Here is a 22480-nt window from a genome sequence, read left to right as displayed (position 1 = left end):
CTTGGAGGAGAGGAGAGAAAAGTGATCAGGAATAGTCAGCATAGATTCACCAAGGGCAAGTCATGCCTGACTAACCTAATTGCCTTCTATGATGAGATAACTGGCTCTGTGGATGAGGGGAAAGCAGTGGATGTGTTATTCCTTGACTTTAGCAAAGCTTTTGATACGGTCTCCCACAGTATTCTTGCCAGTAAGTTAAAGAAGTATGGGCTGGATGAATGGACTATAAGGTGTATAGAAAGCTGGCTAGATCGTCGGGCTCAACGGGTAGTGATCAACGTCTCCATGTCTGAGTTGGCAGCCGGTTTCAAGTGGAGTGCCCCAGGGGTCTGTCCTGGGTCCGGTTTTGTTCAATATCTTCATTAATGATCTGGAGGATGGCGTGGACTGCACTCTCAGCAAGTTTGCAGATGACACTAAACTGGGAGGAGTGGTAGATACGCTGTAGGGTAGGGACAGGATACAGAGGGACCTAGACAAATTAGAGGTTTGGGCCAAGAGAAACCTGATGAGGTTCGACAAGGGCAAGTGCAGAGTCCTGTACTTAGGATGGAAAAATCCCATGCACTGTTACAGACTAGGGACCGAATGGCTAGGAAGCAGTTCTGTAGAAAAGGACCTAGGGGTTACAGTGGACAAGAAGCTGGATATGAGTCAACAGTGTGCCCTTTTTGCCAAGAAGGCGAACGGCATTTTGGGCTGTATAAGTAGGAGCATTGCCAGCAGCTCGAGGGACGTGATCGTTCCCCTCTATTCGACATTGGTGAGGCCTCATCTGGAGTACTGTGTCCAGTTTGGGGCCCTACACTACAAGAAGGGTGTGGAAAAATTGGAAAGAGTCCAGCGGAGGGCAACAAAAATGATTGGGGGCTGGAGCACATGACTTATGCGGAGAGGCTGAGGGAACTGCGATTGTTTAGTCTGAAGAAGAGAAGAATGAGGGGGGATTTGATAGCTGATTTCAACTACCTGAAAGGGGGTTCCAAAGAAGATGGATCTAGACTGTTCTCAGTGGTACCTGATGACAGAACAAGGAGTAATGGTCTCAAGTTGCAGTTGGGGAGGTTTAGGTTGAATATTAGGAAAAACTTTTTTACTAGGAGGGTGGTGAAGCACTGGAATGGGTTACCTAGGGAGGTGGTGGAATCTCCTTCCTTAGAGGTTTTTAAGGTCAGGCTTGACAAAGCCCTGGCTGGGATGATTTAGTTGGGAATTGGTCCTGCTTTGAGCAGGAGGTTGGACTAGATGACCTCCTGAGGTCCCTTCCAACCCTGATATTCTATGATTCTATGAAAGGTCCCTTCCAGCCTTAAAAATCAGCTGGGAGGAAAAACGTTATCAGAAAAATTTGAATGATGATTCGACTTGTTTAAGAATTGTTTAAGAATTCTTTAAGAGAAGCCTAAAAAGCCACAGTAAAGGAAGAAGGCCATATTGGTTAAAAATATGACCTGGTTCAGAGAGGAAGCGAAGGCAGCTATAAAATATATATATATAAATCAGTAGCAAGGAATTGTAGGAAATTGATGAGGGAAGCAAAGAGACACAAGGAGAAATCTATGGCCAGCAGAGTTAAGGACAATACGTTTTTTCAAGTACTTTTTTTTTAAATGGAGATATACCTATCTCATAGAGCTGGAAGGGACCCTGAAAGGTCATTGAGTCCAGCCCCCTGCCTTCACTAGCAGGACCAAGTACTGATTTTGCCCCACATCTCTAGGTGGACCCCTCAAGGACTGAACTTACAACCCTGGGTTTAGCAGGCCAATGCTCAAATCACTGAGCTGTCCCTCCCACCCCTATTTTTGGGAACAAAAGGATCCTGACAATGGTATTGGTCCATTATAAGGTGTAAATGGTAGAATTATCAGTAATTATGCGGAAAAGACAGAAGTGTTTGTTAAATATTTCTGTTTTGTATTTGGGAAAAATGATGATATAATCATATCATATAATGACACTTTTTCCATTCCACTTGTTATCTCAAGAGGATGTTAAATAGCAGCTAAATAGTTAGCCATTTTTAAATCAGCAGGTCCAGATAACTTGCATCCAAGGCTGTGAGCCTTGCTGGACCATTAATGTTGATTTTCAATAAGTCTTGGAACACTGGGGAAGTTCCAGAAGACTGGAAGAAAGCTAAATGTGCCAGTATATAAAAAGAGAAATGGGATGACCTGGGTAATTATAGGACTGTCAATCTGACATCGATCCCAGGCAAGATAATGGAGTGGCTGCTATGGGACTTCATTAATAAAGAATTAAAGGAGGGTAATATAACTGATGCCAATCAACATGGTTTTATGTAAAATAGATCCTGTCAAACTAATTTGATATCATTTTTTGTATGTTATAGTGTTTTAACAGCAAATTAGCCTGGGGACAGTACGCAAAAAACAAAAGTTATTACAATAAAACTTAAAGCTAAATCCAAGGTTATAAAATGTTACAATATTTATAAGGATTAAAAAGGAGATATGTCATTAATCTGTATATGATCATAGAATATCAAGGTTGGAAGGGACCGCAAGAGGTCATCTAGTCCAACTCCCTGCTCAAAGCAGGACCAACCCCAACTAAATCATCCCAGCCAGGGCTTTGATCCCTGTGCCACCTGCCTTTTCCTTATATCAATGGCTGACCATGCCATATCCAATTACTTATTAATATCCTCTATTCTCCACCAGATTAGGGATTTCACATTTTTAAACTTAAATCTAATTTCTGATTAGACGAGTGGCTGGAGTATTATTTGGGAGACCAAGGATCTTTCTAAGAAATTTGTTTTGAATCACGTCCAGTGTCAGGGATCAGACGATCCCCACATTTCTGCTCCACACAGAATTTGAGTGCAAAACTTAGCCTCAAACATTCTAAAATGGGGGGAGAGATAGCTCAGTGGTTTGAGCATTGGCCTGCTAAACCCAGGGTTGTGAGTTCAGTCCTTGAGGGGGCCATTTAGGGAACTGGGGTAAAAATCTGTCTGGGGATTGGCCCTGCTTTGAGTAGGGGGTTGGACTAGATGACCTCCTCAGATCCCTTCCAACCCTAATATTCTATGATAAAGGCTGGTGCAACTAAGTTGCCCCCATGAGTCCAGGTAAAATATAACAGCACTTGTATTGAATTTGAGGCCTTCTCTTTTGTTACATGAATATTTGTATGCCGCAAACCATTTTGTGAGAACCAGTAGGGGAAAAGAGCTAACCTGTTCAGTATATTGTCCATTGATCCTCCATTTATGCAACCACAGTCTCTGATGAAAGATACTTTTGTTAGTTTTGGAGTAATTTATTGAAAGGCCTTTCCATTGACCATACCAAACACATTCTTATTTGATTTACAAATATGTGCCTCCTAAGGGGAGAAAATTGTACGCAGTTTTTGTTGATCTAAAATCGGCCTTTGAATCGATTGTTAAGGACCATCAGTGGGGCAAATTGGAGATTGCTGGAATAGACCCTTAATTACTTCTTCTTTTAAGAGCTCTTCACAGACAAACAGTGGATAAACCTGGATAGGGGACTAACTGATTCCATCCCAGTTAGAAAGGAGGTTTGATGGGGGTGTCTAGTAGCCCTTTTTCTTTTTCTTTTTTATGATGTGGTTTTAGCATTAAAAGGGGATCAGTATTTTCCCCCTAAGATCATGAATCACCCTGTGTCTGTCATATGATATGCAGATGATATGGTTCTAGGATCACAAGTATCTTTAGCACTGAAGTGTTTATTACATGCATTTGGTATCTTTTTTTGATGAGACTACTATTTTGGTTGATAAAGGTAAAAGTGTTGATGTTATGTACTTAGGACTTGTCTTCACATACAACACTACAGCGACACAGCTACACTGGTACAGTTGCACCGCTGTAGTGCTTTAGTGAAGATGCTACTACACTGACAGGAAAGCTTCTCACGTTGGTTTAATTAATCCACCTCAGAGAGAGGCGGTAGCCATGTTGATGTCCCACCGACATAGCGCTGTCTACCTGGGGGGTTAGGTCAGTATAACTACATTGCTCAGTGGTGTGGATTTTTCACACCCCTAAGTGATGTAGTTATACCAATATAGGTCTGTTGTGTAGACCTGGCCGTAAACATCTGTAAGGCATTTGACTTGGTACCACATACCATTTTGATTAAAAACATTAGAAAAATATAAAATTAACAGGCTGTTTGCAGTGCTGTTGTAGCCGTGTTTGTTGCAGGATATTAGAGACAAGGCGGGGGAGGGAGTATCTTTTATTGGGTCAACTTCTATTGGTGAAAGAGACTAGCTTTTGAGCTACACAGGGGGAGGGTACTTGGAGCATCACAGCTAAAGGCAAGGTGGAACAGATTGTTTAGCATAAGTAGTTAACACCTATTCTATGAGACCATTCATGGTGAAATGGCCCGTTCACATCTCTCCAGTCATAGGACAAAACAGGGGGATAGTGGGTTATATGTTGTTGTAATATTCCATAAAATTCAGTATCTTTATTGAGTCTATGATTTTTAGTGTCTAGTAAAGTCATGAATTTAAGCTCCCAAGATCTTTTGAAGGTGTTGTTCATTTTCCCTTTGAGGATGAGGACTGAGAGGTCAGATATAGAGTGATAGTTTTGTGAAGTATTCACCCACAGGTGACAGGGTATTTTTTCTTTTATCATTTTTCGGTGTGAATTCATTCGAAAGCATAGTGATTGTGGGTTTCACCCACAGAGTTGTTATTGGGACAGTTAGTGCATTGTGTTGTGATAGGTGTGTGTAGGACCCATGGAATGAAAGGTGTGTCGTGGGGGGTGTTGATTATTGTAGCAGTGGAGATATGTCTGCAGGTTTCGCATCTGTTGTTCTGACAGGGTCTGGTGCTGCTTTGAGTTGGTGGGTCCTGGTTTGCTAAACAATCTGTTCCACCTTGTATTTAGTTGTGACACTCGCAAGACCTTTCCCAGACCTGAGGAAGGGCTCTACAGAAGTTGGCCCATTAAAAGATATTCCCTCATGCACATTGTCTCTATAAAATTAACATGGCACACATTAAATGAATTAAAAGCTGGTTAACTGATAGGTCTCAACATGTAATTGTAAATGGGGAATCGTCATTGAATGGGTGTGTTTTTAATGGGGTCCCGCAGGGCTTGGTTCTTGGTCCTGCGCTGTTTAATATTTTTATCAATGATCTGGAAGAAAACATAAAATCAACCCCTGCTCCGGGCTGCTGCACTCTCCCCGGCTCTGCCTTACTCTGCCCTGGCAGCCCCAGCTCATGCAGAGCATGGGCTCTGAGCTCTTGGCTCCATCATTGACTTGCCCACCCTGACAATCTGGCTGACTTGGAGTGCTGGCCTCTCCCCATTGGCCCTGGGGACCTGTCAGTCCCAGGATTCTGACTCCTTTCAGCCCTTCCCCTTTCTCTTGGTATTGCGAGGGGACCAACCAAAAAGCCACAACGTTTCAGTAAGGGGCCAACAGCCCCCTACACATCTCCCAGCAGAGCCTTGGCTATTGCACTGCTAATGGTGTGATCGCTGGGAACGTGAAGAAAAGTGCCCTGTAGGAACAGGGATGCAGGAGCCACTGTTACCCTCATGGGGTCTATTTTGATCATGTCTTGACCACAAATTGATTTACACATTTAGGGCCAGATTCTGGTCCCCTGACTCATGTTGGGTAGCACCAAGTCACTGAAGTCAGCAGGGTTGCTTGTACATAAGAACATAAGAACGGCCGTACTGGGTCAGACCAAAGGTCCATCTAGCTCAGTATCCTGTCTACCGACAGTGGCCAATGCCAGGTGCCCCAGAGGGAGTGAACCTAACAGGTAATGATCAAGTGATCTCTCTCCTGCTGTCCATCTCCACCCTTTGACAAACAGAGGCTAGGGACACCATTCCTTACCCATCCTGGCTAATAGCCATTAATGGACTTAACCTCTATGAATTTATCCAGTTCTCTTTTAAATGCTGTTATAGTCCTAGCCTTCACAACCTCCTCAGGCAAGGAGTTCCACAAGTTGACTGTGCGCTGTGTGAAGAAGAACTTCCTTTTATTTGTTTTGAACCTGCTGCCCATTAATTTCATTTTGTGGCCCCTAGTTCTTGTATTATGGGAATAAGTAAATAACTTTTCCTTATTTACTTTCTCCACATCACTCATGATTTTATAGACCTCTATCATATCCCCCTTAGTCTCCTCTTTTCCAAGCTGAAAAGTCCTAGCCTCTTTAATCTCTCCTCATATGGGACCTGTTCCAAACCTCTAATCATTTTAGTTGCCCTTCTCTGAACCTTTTATCTGCCAGTATATATTTTTTGAGATGAGAAGACCACATCTGTACGCAGTATTCAAGATGTGGACATACCATCGATTTATATAAGGACAATAATATATTCTCCATCTTATTCTCTATCCCCTTTTTAATGATTCCTGACATCCTGTTTGCTTTTTTGACTGCCTCTGCACACTGCATGGACGTCTTCAGAGAACTATCCACGATGACTCCAAGGTCTTTTTCCTGATTTATTGTAGCTGAATAAGCCCCCATCATATTGTATGTATAGTTGGGGTTATTTTTCCCAATGTGCATTACTTTACATTTATCCACATTAAATTTCATTTGCCATTTTGTTGCCCAATCACTTAGTTTTGTGAAATCTTTTTGAAGTTCTTCATAGTTTGCTTTGGTCCTAACTATCTTGAGCAGTTTAGTATCATCTGCAAACTTTGCCACCTCAGTTTTTACTCCTTTCTCCAGAGCATTTATGAATAAGTTGAGTAGGATTGGTGCTAGGACAGACCCTTGCGGAACACCACTATTTACCCCTCTCCATTCTGAAAATTTACCATTTATTCCTACCCTTTGTTCCCTGTCTTTTAACCAGTTGTGGGATACGATGCTGTTCATTCAGTGTGCGTAAGAGTGTCAGAACCTGATCCCCAGTGATTAGGATAGGACTGGCTGACCCTAGATTATTTGGTGACTGCAGAGGAATTGGATTGTGAGTCTCTCTGCAGAGGGGATTTGTGCCGAGTGGCTGTCCAGGAGATATTTGATGGTCAATAACCTCCTGTTTCCCTTCTCTAGAGTTTTTGACATCTACCACAATGTGTGTTTGTGAGGGGGAGGGAATGAAATTCGGTAAAGTTCCTCCATTACTATAGAGACCACTCACCATTCTGTGGTGATCACCCGGCCCGGGGAAAATTTTTGTCTCCACATATTTTTGTCTCCACCACTCACAATTATGTGAGCTGCATCTCCTAGGTCTGCAACAGTGGGCATCAAGGCACAGAACTATAACCTGCAATCAGCCAGGTGCAGCTCAGCCTCCTAGTCCCCTCTTGCCTGGGGAAAGCAGTTAATCAGAGAACCTTGGGGTAGTAACAAGCTCATTCTCTCTGGACAGGAAATCCAGCTGCAGGTGGTGCAGGGTGAAAATGCACGACTGGCTCAGGAGAACACTCAGCTGAATGGGAAGGCTGAATGGGCACGACAGGTAACCAGGGAGACTCTTGTTCCCTCAATGGAGCATTAGCTTTTATTTTATGTTTATGTCGACATTGCAAAACTCCTCTACCAAGCAGAGCTTATCACAGGACTAAGACAAAGCAGTGGCCCAGATTCAAATTGTAGTTATCAATGGCTGGCTGTGAAACTGGGAGGGTGTATGTAGTGGGGTCCCATAGGTGCCAGTCCCCTGGGTCTGGTACTATGTAATAGTTTTATTAATGACTTGGATAATGGTGTGGAGAGTGTGCTTATAAAATGTGCAGGTGACACCAGGCTGGGAGGGGTTGCTAGCACTTTGGAGGACAGGATAAGAATTCAAAACGACCTTGGGAAATTGGAGAATTGGTCTGAATTCAACAAGATGAAATTCAGTAAACAAGTGCAAAGTGCTACACTTAAGAAGGAAAAAATCAAATGCACAACTACAAAAAGGGGAATAACGGATTAGGTGCTAGTACTGCAGAAAAGGATCTGGGGCTTATAGCCTTGGGCGGAAGAGGCAGGGAAGGGGGCTAGCCTCCCTGAACAGGGGGTGCACGCGCTGCCCATGGCCTCAGCTGGAATGCTGGGTCCCGTTCTGGGCACCACACTTTAGGAAAAATGTGGACAAACTGGAGAGAGCCCAGAGCAGAGCAACACAAATGTTAAAAGGTTTAGAAACCCTGACCTATGAGGAAAGGTTAAAAACAAAACAACTGGGCCTGGTTAGTCTTGAGAAAAGAAGACAGAGGGGGACCTGATACCAATCTTCAAATATGTGAAGGGCTGTTATAAAGAGGACAGTGATCAATTGTCCTCCATATCCACTGAAGAGAGGATGAGAAGTCATGGCTTAATCTACAGCAAGGGAGATTTAGGTTCGACAATAGGAAAAACTTTGTAGCTGTAAGGGTAGTTAAGCTCTGCAACAGGCTTCCAAGGGAGGTTGTGGAATCCCCGTCACTGGAAGTTTTTAAGACCAGGTTGGACAAACACCTGTCAGCGATGGTCTAGGTTTACTCGGTCCTGCCACAGCGCAGGGGCCTGGACTTGATGATCTCTTGAGATCCCTTCCAGTCCTACCTTTTTATGATTCTGTGATTCCCCATGGTGATTTCTGCTGTTGTAGTGCTTGATGAGGGGCCTTGTCCAGGGCTGGTGGAGTCCACCATGGGGTGGTTACAGTGGAGGAAAGTGGCCATAAACTTTTTTCCATAGCTGGGGCATAAGGAGGAGGGCAGTGCTGCCCCCCAAGTGGGTAGAGCTGGCTGAGGGCAGGGTGTACCCCAGGAAGCAGGGAAGAGACCCAAGTGGAATTTACAGCTGCCTTTGCCTGATGGAAACCCTGAAGCAGGACAGGAGGCAGCAACACCAGCTCACTCCTGGTGTGAATCCCCCTAAGGGTGCAGGGCCGGGTAATTATGGTGCCAACTTTGGAGACTGGCTTTTTAGGACGTGACTGCGCTCTCTGGCATTACTCCGAGTAAATAACTGCACAGTGGTCATAACAAACAGGAAAATCAAAATCATACAGATGCACAGAGCAGCAAGGAAAAAAGAAAGAAAATAATTCATCATATTGGCTGCAGGCATTAAGGTAACCATAAGGCACACACTAACGAGTAAAGGAAAGATTTAAAATGTGCATAAGTGGGTGGGAATTGTTAAAGGGGATTTGTATAGGGGGCAGGATCCCTCAAAGATGTGGTTTCTTAACTCAGCTCCTTCTCTCGGCATGAGTGAGGCAAAAAGCCAAACTTTGCACTGGGTTTCACTCTGAAGACTGGTCATTTTCCCCTGGGTAGGACTTCCTAGATCGTCACAAGCCATCTGTCAGAAAGGGAGCAATAACCTTACACTGGTGATCTTAGTTGCTCATAATACCCAAGTCATAGTTCATTCTGATTAGATCTAAAGACTAATCATCAGCACTTTATATGGTGAATGTAGGGGAGAACACAATACATCAGGTTACAGTTCCGTTCAACCCGAAGCACAAATCTCGGTGTTTATTCTTGTTGTGTCCAGGTTGTACAGCCTGGCTCTCCACAGTCTCTCCAGCATAAATCATGTTCAGAAAGCCCCACATATGAGACGGGAGATGACTTCAGTAGCAAATGCAGGCTGTGTGAATAACCATTAGTCATAATTAAGAAAGATACAAATATGTGAATATTTTCCTAATGTTATGTTTGACCACAAATGGGAGGAGCGGTGGGTTCACATGACAGCCAATTGGATGGAAGGAGATGTAGTGGTCCCGTGGTTGCCAACAGGAGAGTAAAAGGCATAGGTTCATGTCCCTGCCAATGGAAGGTGTGTCTAAGTTTAAGATGTGGTTCAAACTGTGAAAAATGATGGCCCTCTATTATTTATACAAAGTGTGCCTGAGGCTAATACACTATCCTCTCTCCACAGGTGGAATTTGAAAATGCTGACCTGAAGTTGCAGGTTGTTTTAGTTACTAAGGAACGGGATTCTGCTCTTCAGAAGAGCCAAGGACTCCAAACCAAGCTGGAGAATCTAGAGCAGGTGCTGAAGGTTAGTCAGATCCAGAGCCTTTGAAAAGGCTAAACACTGTTTTGATTGGTTTGATCAGGAAAGGACATGAAGTTCCCCCTGTCTTACAGCGTTTGGTCTATCTAAGCTAGTGATCTAGTTAATTTAATGCTATTTCAAGAGGGTCTGTTAGAGCAATGTCTAAGGTCTGCCATAAGCAGCAAGAAGAGAGACTTATGAATGTGTCTCCTTGGGTGTGGGTAATATGGGAGAGAAGTGATTGCTATAATTTCTTATTGCAGTTGGAGATTTACAATGCACCATGATTCCCTGGTGCTCCTTGGTCACCACAGACAATAGACTCTCAGGCTGGGAGCCCACCTGGGCTGAGATACAGTGGAAGGCAGCCAGGTTGGAGGGGTGGCAGTTGATTTCCTGCAGTATGTTCGCATGATTTGTTTGGGTCACCTATGTATAGTTTCATAAGAACGGCCGTACCGGGTCAGACCATAGGTCCATCTAGCCCAGTATCCTGTCTACCGACTGTGGCCAATGCCAGGTGCCCCAGAGGGAGTGAACCTAACAGGTAATGATCAAGTGATCTCTCTCCTGCCATCCTTCTCCATCCTCTGACAGACAGAGGCTAGGGACACCATTCCTTACCCGTCCTGGCTAATAGCCATTCATGGATTGAACCTCCATGAATTTTTCCAGTTCTCTTTTAAACACTGTTATAGTCCTAGCCTTCTCAACCTCCTCAGGTAAGGAGTTCGCTGTTGGTGGCTTTCCCTACTTAGGGAGTTTCTCAAACTGGGCTCCTCTGGCTTCTACAAGAAGATTCTCATTTCAGATATCTGGTTTTTGACAAGTCCCTTGTCTGTTGAGAGTGACTCTAAATTATGCTGGCTGCTGTGATCCCACAGGGACTGCTTTGCCTGCTGAGGACTGGCCAGAGTGCTGTGTGTGATGGCCCTGCCCTCTTAGCATACCTGGCATGCAACTCCTCTACATGCACTCTGCGTCTGAGGGAGAAGCTGGTGGTGTAAAGCTGCATGAGGCCGCTATGAACCCTGTTCATGTTGCTGGAGTGGCTCGGAGAGCACGTTGGGAGGCCAAGGATCTGCCCAGTCTGTGCTGGAACTCCGCCCCCTGAAAGTAACCTCCCCCTTTTTGAATTAGTCTGTGAAAAACACACGGTCTGTTAATTGCCATCAGGCAAGCATGGAGGATGAGGCCCTCAGTAGAGCTCCGAGAGGCAACGCTTCGACAATGCCTCCCCTAAATTGTGTGTGACTTCTTCTCCAGCATATGAGAGATGTGGCTGAGCGAAGGCAGCAGCTGGAGGCTGAACACGAGGAAGCCCAGCTAGCACTGCAGGAGAAACAAGAGGAAGTCAGATGGTTGCAGCAGGTATGCAGCGAGTGCGAGACAATGAGAAAATGGACACTTTAACTCTCTGAATCCCCCCTGGAAAGAGATGGAACTCCTGCATTGTCTCCTTGGCGGGACTGTGCAGGGAGGAGGTATGTGTGAGTTTACCAGATAAACTAATCCAGGGAAGTGTGTCTGTGCCAGGGGCAACTCTGATACCTGGGCACTACAAGGGGCTGTTCTCATGCATGACCATTCTAATCTGCAAAGGCTCTTTGTCCATAGAGCAAGGATGTCTCTGGTCCTGTTGTTCTATTCAGGCTTTTAAATCTATCTTGCTGCCTATTGAGATGCTGACAGCGGAAGTGAGCTTTCTGAGGGGTGTTTGATCAGTAACTCCTTGTCTCTTGTTTGACTTCAGGCCCAGGCAGAGGCAAAAAGGGAACATGAAGGAGCAGTACAGCTACTAGAGGTAAGATGGAAAGGCAAAATCAGGCAGGTGTCTGCAAACTTGGTCTCTAATAGCTTTAACACTTGGTTTCTCTGTGGGCTGATGTTCCTGGGTCAGAATGTTCCCTAGCAAACACTGCAAGTGGTAGAGCGGTCTCACTCCAGTGTGGCACACGCTTATCTGTCAGTCAGGCTGAGTAGCCATTAGGGCCAGAATTTCAAGAGCTTGACACCTGGCATCCTGATCCTCTTGGAAACTCTGCCCTAGGACTGTTTACTCAGTTCAGGTTTTCAGACAATGACCATCACTGGTGTCTGTACATCTTCCAATGATGCATTAAGCAACATAACTGTCATGTCTGCACCCTTCTCCATGACTTTCTGCATATGGGTTTTTGGTTGGTTGGTTTTTACGTTATGTGGTCTATGCTGTTATTACAGGAGACATGGCAAAGATGCGGCTTAGCTCTTGGAACGGAAAGTGGTGAGGTTTGAGGTAGTTCTTTCATCCGGCAGGAACGAATGCCACAGTCCCCCAAAGTGCCAGTCCCCCCCAGTGCTCTGCCCCCTGCACAAACAAGCTTTATCGTTGTGGTAGCCAACTCCATTATGCCAGTGGAGAGAAGTGATGACCATAGTTTTGATCCTACGCATGAGGTGATCTCTTAGATAACCTGGGCCCAAACTATTTAGAGGCATGATGACAAAGGACCAACAGTTTCAACTTGATGTGATGATTTAGGGGAATCCAGTGCAGTGAGTGAGGGTCAGGTTTGATGCCCAGGGAGTGAGCTGCTGCATTCTCCATCAGTTGTAATTTTCTCAGTGCTGAAGCTTCCAAGCCCAAGTAAGCTGCTTTCTTACAGTGCAGTTGGAGGGTAATGAAGGCATGTGCTGTTGAAGCCAGCTCTTCCTCTCCAGTGATGGAACACAATCAGAAATGGCAAAATACATTTCTTGTGACCTCGACTCTGTGAGAGCTTGGTGTCAGTGAGGAGTCTATTTGAAACTGTGAAGTCAGTTGAGCAGGTATGGGTATGTGTCTTCGACTGGTGGAGACTGCTCCATGGCTGCACCCTTCACAGAGTTCTCCTCTGCCAACCAGGAGCTTTAACTAACCCTTTTTCATCTCAGTTCTGGGGCATCTAGGTTAGCCTGGTGACAATGGCACTGTTGTCTGTTGTAAAGAGTAAACAGCTAGAGCTATGTCTCAGCTGCCTCTTGTTGACATTTGACCGTGTGATGTCTCACCAGTTCAGCAGGCTGCTGCATTTTGAGTTGAATAGATCATTGTGGAGCTCCACAAGCGAGAGGCCTGGCGGTGAAGGTGCAGGTTCACATAATGACCCTTGGGCATGTTCCTCCAGGAAGCGGTCAGACTATTCTAGTTCTTTCATTGGCCCCTGCCACCTTGCTTAGATGGGACAGCCATGTCTTGTGGCTGACTGTGTTGAATGCTGCAGAATCCAGAAGTTTGAGAATGGACATCAGCGTTCCATTGACACAAGAGACTGACCACCAGTGCTGCTGTCTGTTTCCTTACCATTTGCTGACCTGAATCTGGATTGTGGCATGTCTAGGATAAAGCTTCTTGTTTAGGGAAGAAAGGTTTAATATTTGCAATAGTTAGGTAGGTCCACTAGCTCCAAGCTGCCGTTTTTCAGTTTGGGTTAGACTATTGCATGTTTGAAGGAAGAAGGGGAGATTCATTCTTTATTTAAGATGTTGGTTATGCCTGTCAGGAGGCTCCAGCAGTTGGTGATCCTTTGTCATAGAATCGTAGAAGATTAGGGTTGGAAGAGACCCTAGAGGCCACCCCGTCCAACCCCTGCTCAAAGCAGGACCAACCCCAACTAAATCATTCCAGCCAGGGCTTTGTAAAGCCGGGCCTTAAAAGCCTCTAAGGGTATGTCCAGACTACCCGGTAATCGATCTATCAGGAATCGATATATCGCGTCTCATCTAGAGGTGATATATTGATCCCCGAACGCGACCCCATCGACTCCAGAACTCCACCAGCGCGAGTGGTGGTAGCGGAGTCGACGGAGGAGCGGCGGCCGTCGATCCCGCGCCGTGAGGACGGGAGTTCAGTCGAAATAAGATACGTCGACTTCAGCTACGCTATTTTTGTAGCTGAAGTTGCGTATCTTACATCGACCTCCCCACCCAGTGTAGCCCAGCCCTAAGGGATGGAGATTCCACCACCTCCCTAGGTAATCCATTCCAGTGCTTCACCACCCTCCTAGTGAAATAGTGTTTCCTAATATCTAACCTAGATCTCCCCCACTGCAACTTGAGACCATTTCTCCTTGTTCTGTCATCTGCCACCACTGAGAACAGCCTAGCTGCATCCCCCTTCAGATAGTTGAAGGCTGCTATCAAACCCCCCTTCACTCTTCTTTTCGGCAGACTAAATAAGCCCAGTTCCCTCAGCCTCTCCTCAGAAGTCATGTACCCCATCCCCCTAATCATTTTCATTGCCCTCCAGTGGACTCTCTCCAATTTGCCCACATCCTTTCTGTAGTGGGGGGCCCAAAACTGGATGAAATACTCCAGCTGTGGCCTCACCAGTGCCGAATAGAGGGGAATAATCACTTCCCTTGATCTGCTGGCAATGCTCCTACTAATGCAGCCCAATATGCCGTTAGCCTTCTTGTCAACAAGGGCACACTGTTGACTCATACCCAGCTTCTTGTCCACTGTAATCCCCAGGTCCTTTTCTGCAGAACTACCACTTAGCCAGTCCGTCCCCAGCCAGTAGCGGTGCATGGGATTCTTCCTTCCTAAGTGCAGGACTCTCTACTTGTCCTTGTTGAACCTCATCAGATTTCTTTTGGCCCAATCCTCCAATTTGTCTAGGTCACTCTGGACCCTATCCCTACCCTCCAGCGTATCTACCTCTCCCCCGAGCTAAGTGTCATCCACAGACTTGCTGAGGGTGCAATCCATCCCATCCTCCAGATCATTAATGAAGATGTTGAACAAAACCGGCCCCAGGACCAACCCTTGGGGCACTCCGCTTGATACCGACTGCCCCTAACTACACATCAAGCCATTGATCACTACCCATTGACCCGACGATCTAGCTAGCTTTCTATCCACCTTATAGTCCATTCATCCAGCCCATACTTCTTTAACTTGCTGGCAAGAATACTGTGGGAAACTGTATCAAAAGCTTTGCTAAAATGAAGGTATATCATGTCCACCGCTTTCCCCACATCCACAGAGCCAGTTATCTCATCATAGAAAGCAATCAGGTTGGTCCTCCAAGTGTTTCATAATTGATTCCTTGAGGACCTGCTCCATGATTTTTCCAGGGACTGAGGTGAGGCTGACTGGTCCATAGTTCCCCGGATTCTCCTCCTTCCCTTTTTTAAAGATGGGCACTACATTTGCTTTTTTCCAATTGTCCGGGACCTCCCTCGATTGCCATGAATTTTCAGAGATAATGGCCAATGGCTCTGCAATCACATCAGCCAACTCCCTCAGTACCTTTGGAAGCATTGCATCTGGCGTCATGGACTTGTGCATATCCAGCTTTTTCTAAATAGTCCTTAACCTGTTCTTTCACCACTGAGGGCTGCTCACATCCTCCCCATTCTGTGCTGCCCAGTCAGCCCCGTCCCTACCAATTATGGTGTCCTACGCAGCCCAAGCACCTGCTGCAGCCCGCTGAGGGTCTGGGCTGCGCTCAAGGTCTGCAGGGCCATGGAGGTAGGAGCTGTGGGGGGCCCCACAGGCCCAGAGCTGCCCCGGGGATTAGTGGGGGGCCTGGTGCTGGCAGCAGGAAGCGGAACGACCCAGCGCCAGCCTGCTCCGCTCCCCCCGCCCTAGCCATGTCGCTTGGGGGAGGGGTCCGTGCCCCCGCACTCACCAGCAGTGGGAAGTGGAGTGACACAACGGGGAGTCAGAGGAGTGGAGCAGGCTGGGGCTGGGTTGCTCTGCTTCCCGTCACCACCGGTGGGTGCAGGGGTAGTCCTGACTCCTGCTGCCAGTGCCAGGCCCCCCGCTGTGGGAGGGGGCTTGGGAGAAGGGGTGGAAAATGGGGACAGGGTGGGGGCAAGAAGAGGCGGGGCAGGGGTGGAGGGAGTTGTCCTGGGTCCCCCAGCCTGCCCCAGGAATGTCCCTGCCCCTTGCAGTGGGCGCACCCCATAGGGGGGCCAGCTGGGGGATGGGGGCTGTTCGCTGGCACTGCCACATGCGAAACACACAGCTGTGTAGGGCACCACGAAATTTGGGGCAATTTGATGCCCCAAATGTTGTGGGGCCCTATGCAGTTGCGTATTCTGTGTATGTCTAAGGATGTCCCCTTGCCCAGTGCAGCAGTCTGGGAGCTGACCTTGTCTGTGAAGACAGAGGCAAAAAAAGCATTGGGTACTTCAACTTTTTCCACATCGTCTGTCACTAGGTTGCCTCCCCCACTCAGTAAGGGTCCCACACTTTCCCTGACCACCTTGTTGCTAACATACCTGTAGAAACCCTTCTTGTAACCCTTCACATCCCTTGCTAGCTGCAACTCCAATTGTGCTTACACCTCTGCATGCTCGAGCAATATTTTTATATTCCTTCGTAGTCAGCTGTCCAAGTTTCCACTTCTTGTAAACTTCCTTTTTTTGTTTAAGGTCACCGAAGTTTTCACTATTAAGCCAAGCTGGTCGCTTGCCATATTTGCTATTCTTTCTGCACATCGGGATAATTTGTTCCTGCGCCCTCAATAAGGCTTCTTTAAAATACAGCCAGCTCTCCTGGACTCCTTTCCCCCTCATATTAGCTTCCCAGGGGATCCTGCCCATCAGTTCCCTGAGGGAGTCCAAGTCTGATTTTCTGAAGCCCAGGGTCCATATTCTGCTGCTTTCCTCTCTTCCTTTTGTCAGGATCCTGAACTCGACCATATCATGGTCACTGCTGCTCAGGTTGCCACCCACTTCTCCTTCCCCTACCAATTATTCCCTGTTTGTGAGCAGCAGCTCAAGAGGAGCACGGCCCCTAGTTGGTTCCTCCAGCACTTGCACCAGGAAGTTGTCCCCAACACTTTCCAAAAACGTCCTGGATTGTCTGTGCACTGCTGTATTGCTCTCCCAGCAGATGTCAGGGTGAGTGAAGTCCCCCATGTCTCTACCTGACAGATGAGGAGCTGCACTGCAATCCAGTGACTCTAGGAAGGAAAAAGAGAGAGAGAGAGAGAGAGAAAAAAATCTGTTTTAAAAAACCATTTTAATCTAATCCAGGGCCACAAACATTAAAAAGCTATAAACATAATTATCGCTATTGTCTGGTGTCACTGCAGGGCAGAGTTAATGCTGCTTGGGTGCCTTAGCAGTGTGTTCCCAAATTATAATATGTGTGTATTGCTTTTCAGCATAGCCTTAATTCTGAACAGAGATTTGTCCTCACTTCCCTGCGGTAAGCATGCGCTCACTAGTCAAATGATATTTAGAAGATGGCTCCACTGTGTAGATTATTGCCTGTCTTTACTCTTTCTCTGGCTGCTAATGAAACTTCAGTTCAATGTCTGTTCCATAAGGCCAAGATCTTGAGCTAATAATTCTTCTTTGAGTAGTGTCCTGATGGGTGCTCCACTCTAGGTGTGCTAGCACCCCCTGTGCCTGTGTTTGGAGATTTCTCATAACAGTGGCCATTTGGCCTGTACATGTGTGTACAGTCTCGAGTCCCGTGCTGCTGTTGTATAGCACTGCGCAGGAGAAATGCTTTCAGTTCCTTCTCGATCACCTTGGCCTGAGACGGAGCTCTGGCAGTTGTCCCACAGAGATTTCCTCAACTTTATCCTCTTTTCTTATTAATAGTTAGTCAGAGTATTAATGTTAGTTTCAATAGTTAGTAAATAGTAGTAGTATAGCTTCTTATCTCTTCTTTTTTTGAGAATTTTTTTCTTTTATTTTCTCTTGTATTGCATTTAGATATGTATTACTTAGTTAGTAGTATTCTTTATGGGGAGGTTATGCCCGGTTCTCCTGGCTTCAAATGTTGTCAGTCTTGTGAGGAGGAGAGCCCGGTCAGCGACTGGCACTCCCGCTGCATCTGTTGCCTCGGGGAATCACATGTTGCCTAGAAGTGCAACTGTTGTCTGGCACTGAAATCAAGAGCCAGAAAAAACAGAGAGATAAAGCTTCACCTCCTCATGATGGAGAGCTCTTTATGCCCGGCTTCTGACCCAGTCCACCGGATCCCCGCACTGTACGCCGGTCTCTGAGCAAGTCTGTTGCCTCCATGGCTTCTAAGACGAGGACACATGACTCCTCTCATTAACCCTCAAAGGAATGTGCCCCTGGCTCACCAGGTAGAGAATCTACCTCTAAATGCCGAGATTTTTGGTTTCTTCAGCTACCCCTGTGCCACTGGCTCTCCAGTTGGGTACCCACAAGGCTGCTGATTCTTCAGGTACCCAGGGCATGGCTAGACCAAAAGTTGGCAAAGCCTTGGGCCCAGAGAGATCATGGATATCGTTAATGGATGGAGGCTGCGAGAAGAGCTCTTCCTCTGCAACAAACTGCTCTGACTGCACTTCCCTCAGAGTGCGCAAGACCTTCAGTACTGTCAGCAACTGTGGTTCTCTCCAAACGCCGAGACCTACGGTACCGTTAGCGCCTTTGGCCACGATCACCTTGGGGCAGACTACAGGCTCGGTACCAATAACACTCTTGGTACCACAGGAGTTGTATTTTCCCTGGAACCTGGCTGCATCTGAGATGTCCGATTCTCTGCTGCTCAGTTGAGATGTGCTGTCAGTACAGAGAACATCAAGATTGCCTGAAGTTTGCCCAGTACCGATGGTTTAATCTCAGGTCTCTCCATGCTCTCCACCATTTCAGAGTGAGCTTGAGGAAGAGGATTCTGATGAAGATCTTACTTTGGTGTCTCAAGTGTCAATTCAGTGTTCTTCCCCTCACTCCTATAAAGGCCCCTTTCCAGAAGCCTCTGCTGAAGCTGCAACTGCTTGTGGCCCAGGATTGCCACCAATGCCTTGTTGGTATGAGCACCCTTGGGTGTCTCCTCTTATGCCTTATGCACCTCCTCATTGGCCATATTGGGACCCTTGGGTGGCTTATCGCTAACAATTTTCCAGAGCATTGAGCACCACCTGTCATTAGAGAGATGCAATCTGCATCATCTCCTCCCTCCAGGAGACCTGACACTCAAGAGGAATCCTTTGAGGAGCATGGCCAGCATCTTTTCATCTCTGGATGAAACAGTCATGCCGCCTCCTCCTCCATCCCTGGCGGATGATTTTAAGCACTTCCAGGACCTGGTCAAGAGAGTTGCAAACTCCTTGCAGATTCCTCTTGAGGAAATGAAAGAGCTTCATCATAAGCTACTTGATATCCTCCACTCACCCTCATCGGCCCACATAGCCCTGCCTGTTAACGAAGCTCTTCTGGACCCAGAGAAGATCATCTCGCACAACCCAACTTCTATTCCACCTACATACAGGAGAATGGATAAGAAGTATTATGTCCCAACAAAGGACTCAAATTTTTATTTTTCTATCCCTCACCTAACTCCTCGGTAGTTGACACAGTTAATGAACATGGAAGGCAGCATCATGCTAAAACCACACCTCATGAAAAAGATCATAAGGGTCTAGATCTACTGGGGAGGAAATCATAGAAGGTTAGGGTTGGAAGAGACCTCAGGAGGTCATCTAGTCCAACCCCCTGCTAAAAGCAGGACCAACCCCAACTAAATCATCCCAGCCAGGGCTTTGTTAAGGAAGGAGATTCGACCACCTCCCTAGGTAACCCATTCCAGTGCTTCATCACCTTCCTAGTGGAAAAGTGTTTCCTAATATCCACCCTAAACCTCCCGAACTGCAACTTGAGACCATTGCTCCTCGTTCTGTCCACTGGTAACACTGAGAACAGTCTAGATCCATCTTCTTTGGAACCCTCTTTCAGGTAGTTGAAAGCAGCTATCAAATCCCCCTCATTCTTCTCTTCTGCAGGCTAAATAATCCAAGTTCCCTCAACCTCTCCCCATAAGTCATGTGCTCCAGCCCCCTAATCATTTTTGTTGCCCTTCGCTGGACTGTTTCCAATTTTTCCACATCCTTCTTGTAGTGTGGGGACCAAAACTGGACACAGTACTCCAGATGAGGCCTCACCAATGCTGAATAGAGGGGAATGATCACGTCCCTCGATTTGCTGGCAGTGCTCCTACTTATACAGCCCAAAATGCCGTTAGCCTTCTTGGCAACAAGGACACACTGTTGACTCTTATCCAGCTTCTCGTCCACTGTGACCCCTAGGTCCTTTTCTGCAGAACTGCTACCTAGCCATTCAGTCCCTAGTCTATAGCGGTGCATGGGATTCTTCCGTCCTAAGTGCAGGACCCTGCACTTGTCCTTGTTGAACCTCATCAGATTTCTTTTGGCCCAATCCTCTAATTGGTCTAGGACCCTCTGTATCCTATCCTACCTTCCAGCGTATCTACCACGCCTCCCCATTTAGTGTCATCTGCAGTCTTGCTGAGGGTGCAATCCACGCCATCCTCCAGATTGTTAATGAAGATATAGAACAAAACCGGCCCCAGGACCGATCCTTGGGGCAGTCCGCTTGATACCGGCTGCCAACTAGACATAGAGCCATTGATCACTACCCGTTGAGCCCGATGATCTAGCCAGCTTTCTATCCACCTTATAGTCCATTCATCCAGCCCATACTTCTTTAACTTGGCGGCAAGAATACTGTGGGAGACCGTATCCAAAGCTTTGCTAAAGTCAAGGAATAACACGTCCACTGCTTTCCCCTCATCCACAGAGCCGGTTATCTCATCATAGAAGGCAGTTAGGATAGTCAGGCATGACTTGCCCTTGGTGAATCCATGCTGACTGTTCCTGATCACTTTCCTCTTCTGTAAGTGCTTTAGAATTGATTCCTTGAGGACCTGCTCCATGATTTTTCCAGGGACTGAGGTGAAGCTGACTGGCTTGTAGTTCCCTGGATCTTCCGCCTTCCCTTTTTTAAAGATGGGCACTACATTAGCCTTTTTCCAGTCTTCCGGGATCTCCCCTGATCATCACAAGTTTTCAGAGATAATAGCCAATGGCTCTGCAATCACATCTGCCAACTCCTTTAGCACCCTCAGATGCGGTGCATCCGGTCCCATGGACTTGTGCTCGTCCAGCTTTTCTAAATAGTCCTGAACCACTTCTTTCTCCGCAGAGGGCTGGTCACCTCCTCCCCATGCTGTACTGCCCAGTGCAGCAGTCTGGGAGCTGACCTTGTTCGTGAAGACAGAGGAAAAAAAGCATTGAGTACATTAGCTTTTTCCACATCCTCTGTCACTAGGTTTCCTCCCTCATTCAGTAAGGGGCCCACACTTTCTTGACCTTCTTGTTGCTAACATACCTAAAGAAACCCTTTTTCTTACTCTTAACATCCCTTGCTAGCTGCAACTCCAAGTGTGATTTGGCCTTCCTGATTTCACCCCTGTATGCATGAGCAATATTTTTATACTCTTTCCTGGTCTTTTGTCCAATCTTCCACTTCTTGTAAGTTTCCTTTTTGTGTTTAAGATCAGCAAGGATTTCACTGTTACCCTTCACCACTGTCCTAGTGAAATAGTGTTTCCTAATATCCAACCTAGAGCTCCCCCACTGCAACTTGAGACCATTGCTCCTTGTTCTGTCATCTGCCACCACTGAGAACAGCCGAGCTCCATCCTCTTTGGAACCCCCCTTCAGGTAGTTGAAGGCTGCTATCAAATCCCCCCTCACTCTTCTCTTCTGCAGATTAAATAAGCCCACTTCCCTCAGCCTGTCCTCATAAGTCATAGAATCATAGAGGTTTGGTAGGGACCTCAGGAGGTCATCTAGTTCAACCTCCTGCTTAAAGGAGGACCAATCCCCAACTAAATCATCCCAGCCAGGGCTTTGTCAAGCCTGACCTTAAAAACCTCCAAGGAAGAAGATTCCACCACCTCCCTAGGTAACTCATTCCAGTGCTTCACCACCCTCCTAGTGAAAAAGTTTTTCCTAATATCCAACCTAAACCTCCCCCAGTGCAACTTGAGACCATTGCTCCTTGTTCTGTCATCTGCCACCACTGAGAACAGTCTAGATCCATCCTCTTTGGAACCCCCTTTCAGGTAGTTGAAAGCAGCTATCAAATGTGCCCCTTAATCTTATTCCTCTGCCTCTTTCTAACTTAGAAACACCAGTTTTCAGTTGTTAATGGCAAAGTACAATCATGAATTATACCAAGCTGAACTATTTTGTGGATCACCTACTGACAGAGCCCAGAGAGCTGTTCCAGACAGTTATTGTGCAGGGCCAACTACTTGCCAGAACAGTCCTACAAGCCTCCCTTGACGCCACTGATACTGCTTCCTGTTTGATTGCTACAGTGATAGTTATATGAGTCGCTTCCTGACTCCAACTCTTTGGATTCCCAAAAGAGGTCCAGAATACAGTAGAGGGCCTTTCTTTTGATGGGTCTAAGTTGTTCGCAGATAGCACAGAAAAGTCTCTGCAAATATTAAGGCACTCTAGAGCTACCTTACGTTCTTTTGGTACAGGTCTGTGTCATCTTATGCGGGGGTTCCGTTCCACGGTTAGCGCGTAAAGCAAAAACCGCGTATAGCCAAAACCCCATTGAGTTCAATGGCGGGCGAAATCGCCTGCACTCCAGGTATAGTATTAAAACTGTTTTTCTCTCTTTTTTTTTTTTTG

The 22480-nt window shown here is 46.5% G+C and overlaps 1 protein-coding gene across 1 annotated transcript in view; it reads left to right on the top strand.

Moving 5' to 3' along the window:
• Positions 1 to 22480, top strand: part of TSPOAP1 (TSPO associated protein 1) — a 179347-nt gene that overhangs the window by 63132 nt on the left and 93735 nt on the right. Inside the window, exons 8-11 of the mRNA XM_054008163.1 lie at positions 7391 to 7480; positions 9892 to 10014; positions 11278 to 11382; positions 11765 to 11815. Of these exons, the coding sequence (XP_053864138.1) occupies positions 7391 to 7480; positions 9892 to 10014; positions 11278 to 11382; positions 11765 to 11815 (369 nt within the window). The remainder of the gene's footprint in view (positions 1 to 7390; positions 7481 to 9891; positions 10015 to 11277; positions 11383 to 11764; positions 11816 to 22480) is intronic.

Source organism: Malaclemys terrapin, chromosome 18 (genome assembly GCF_027887155.1).
Source record: "Malaclemys terrapin pileata isolate rMalTer1 chromosome 18, rMalTer1.hap1, whole genome shotgun sequence".
In the NCBI taxonomy this organism is placed as follows: domain Eukaryota; kingdom Metazoa; phylum Chordata; order Testudines; family Emydidae; genus Malaclemys; species Malaclemys terrapin.
The sequence above is the reverse complement of the archived record's forward strand: the minus strand, read 5'-3'. Positions and strand labels throughout refer to the sequence as shown.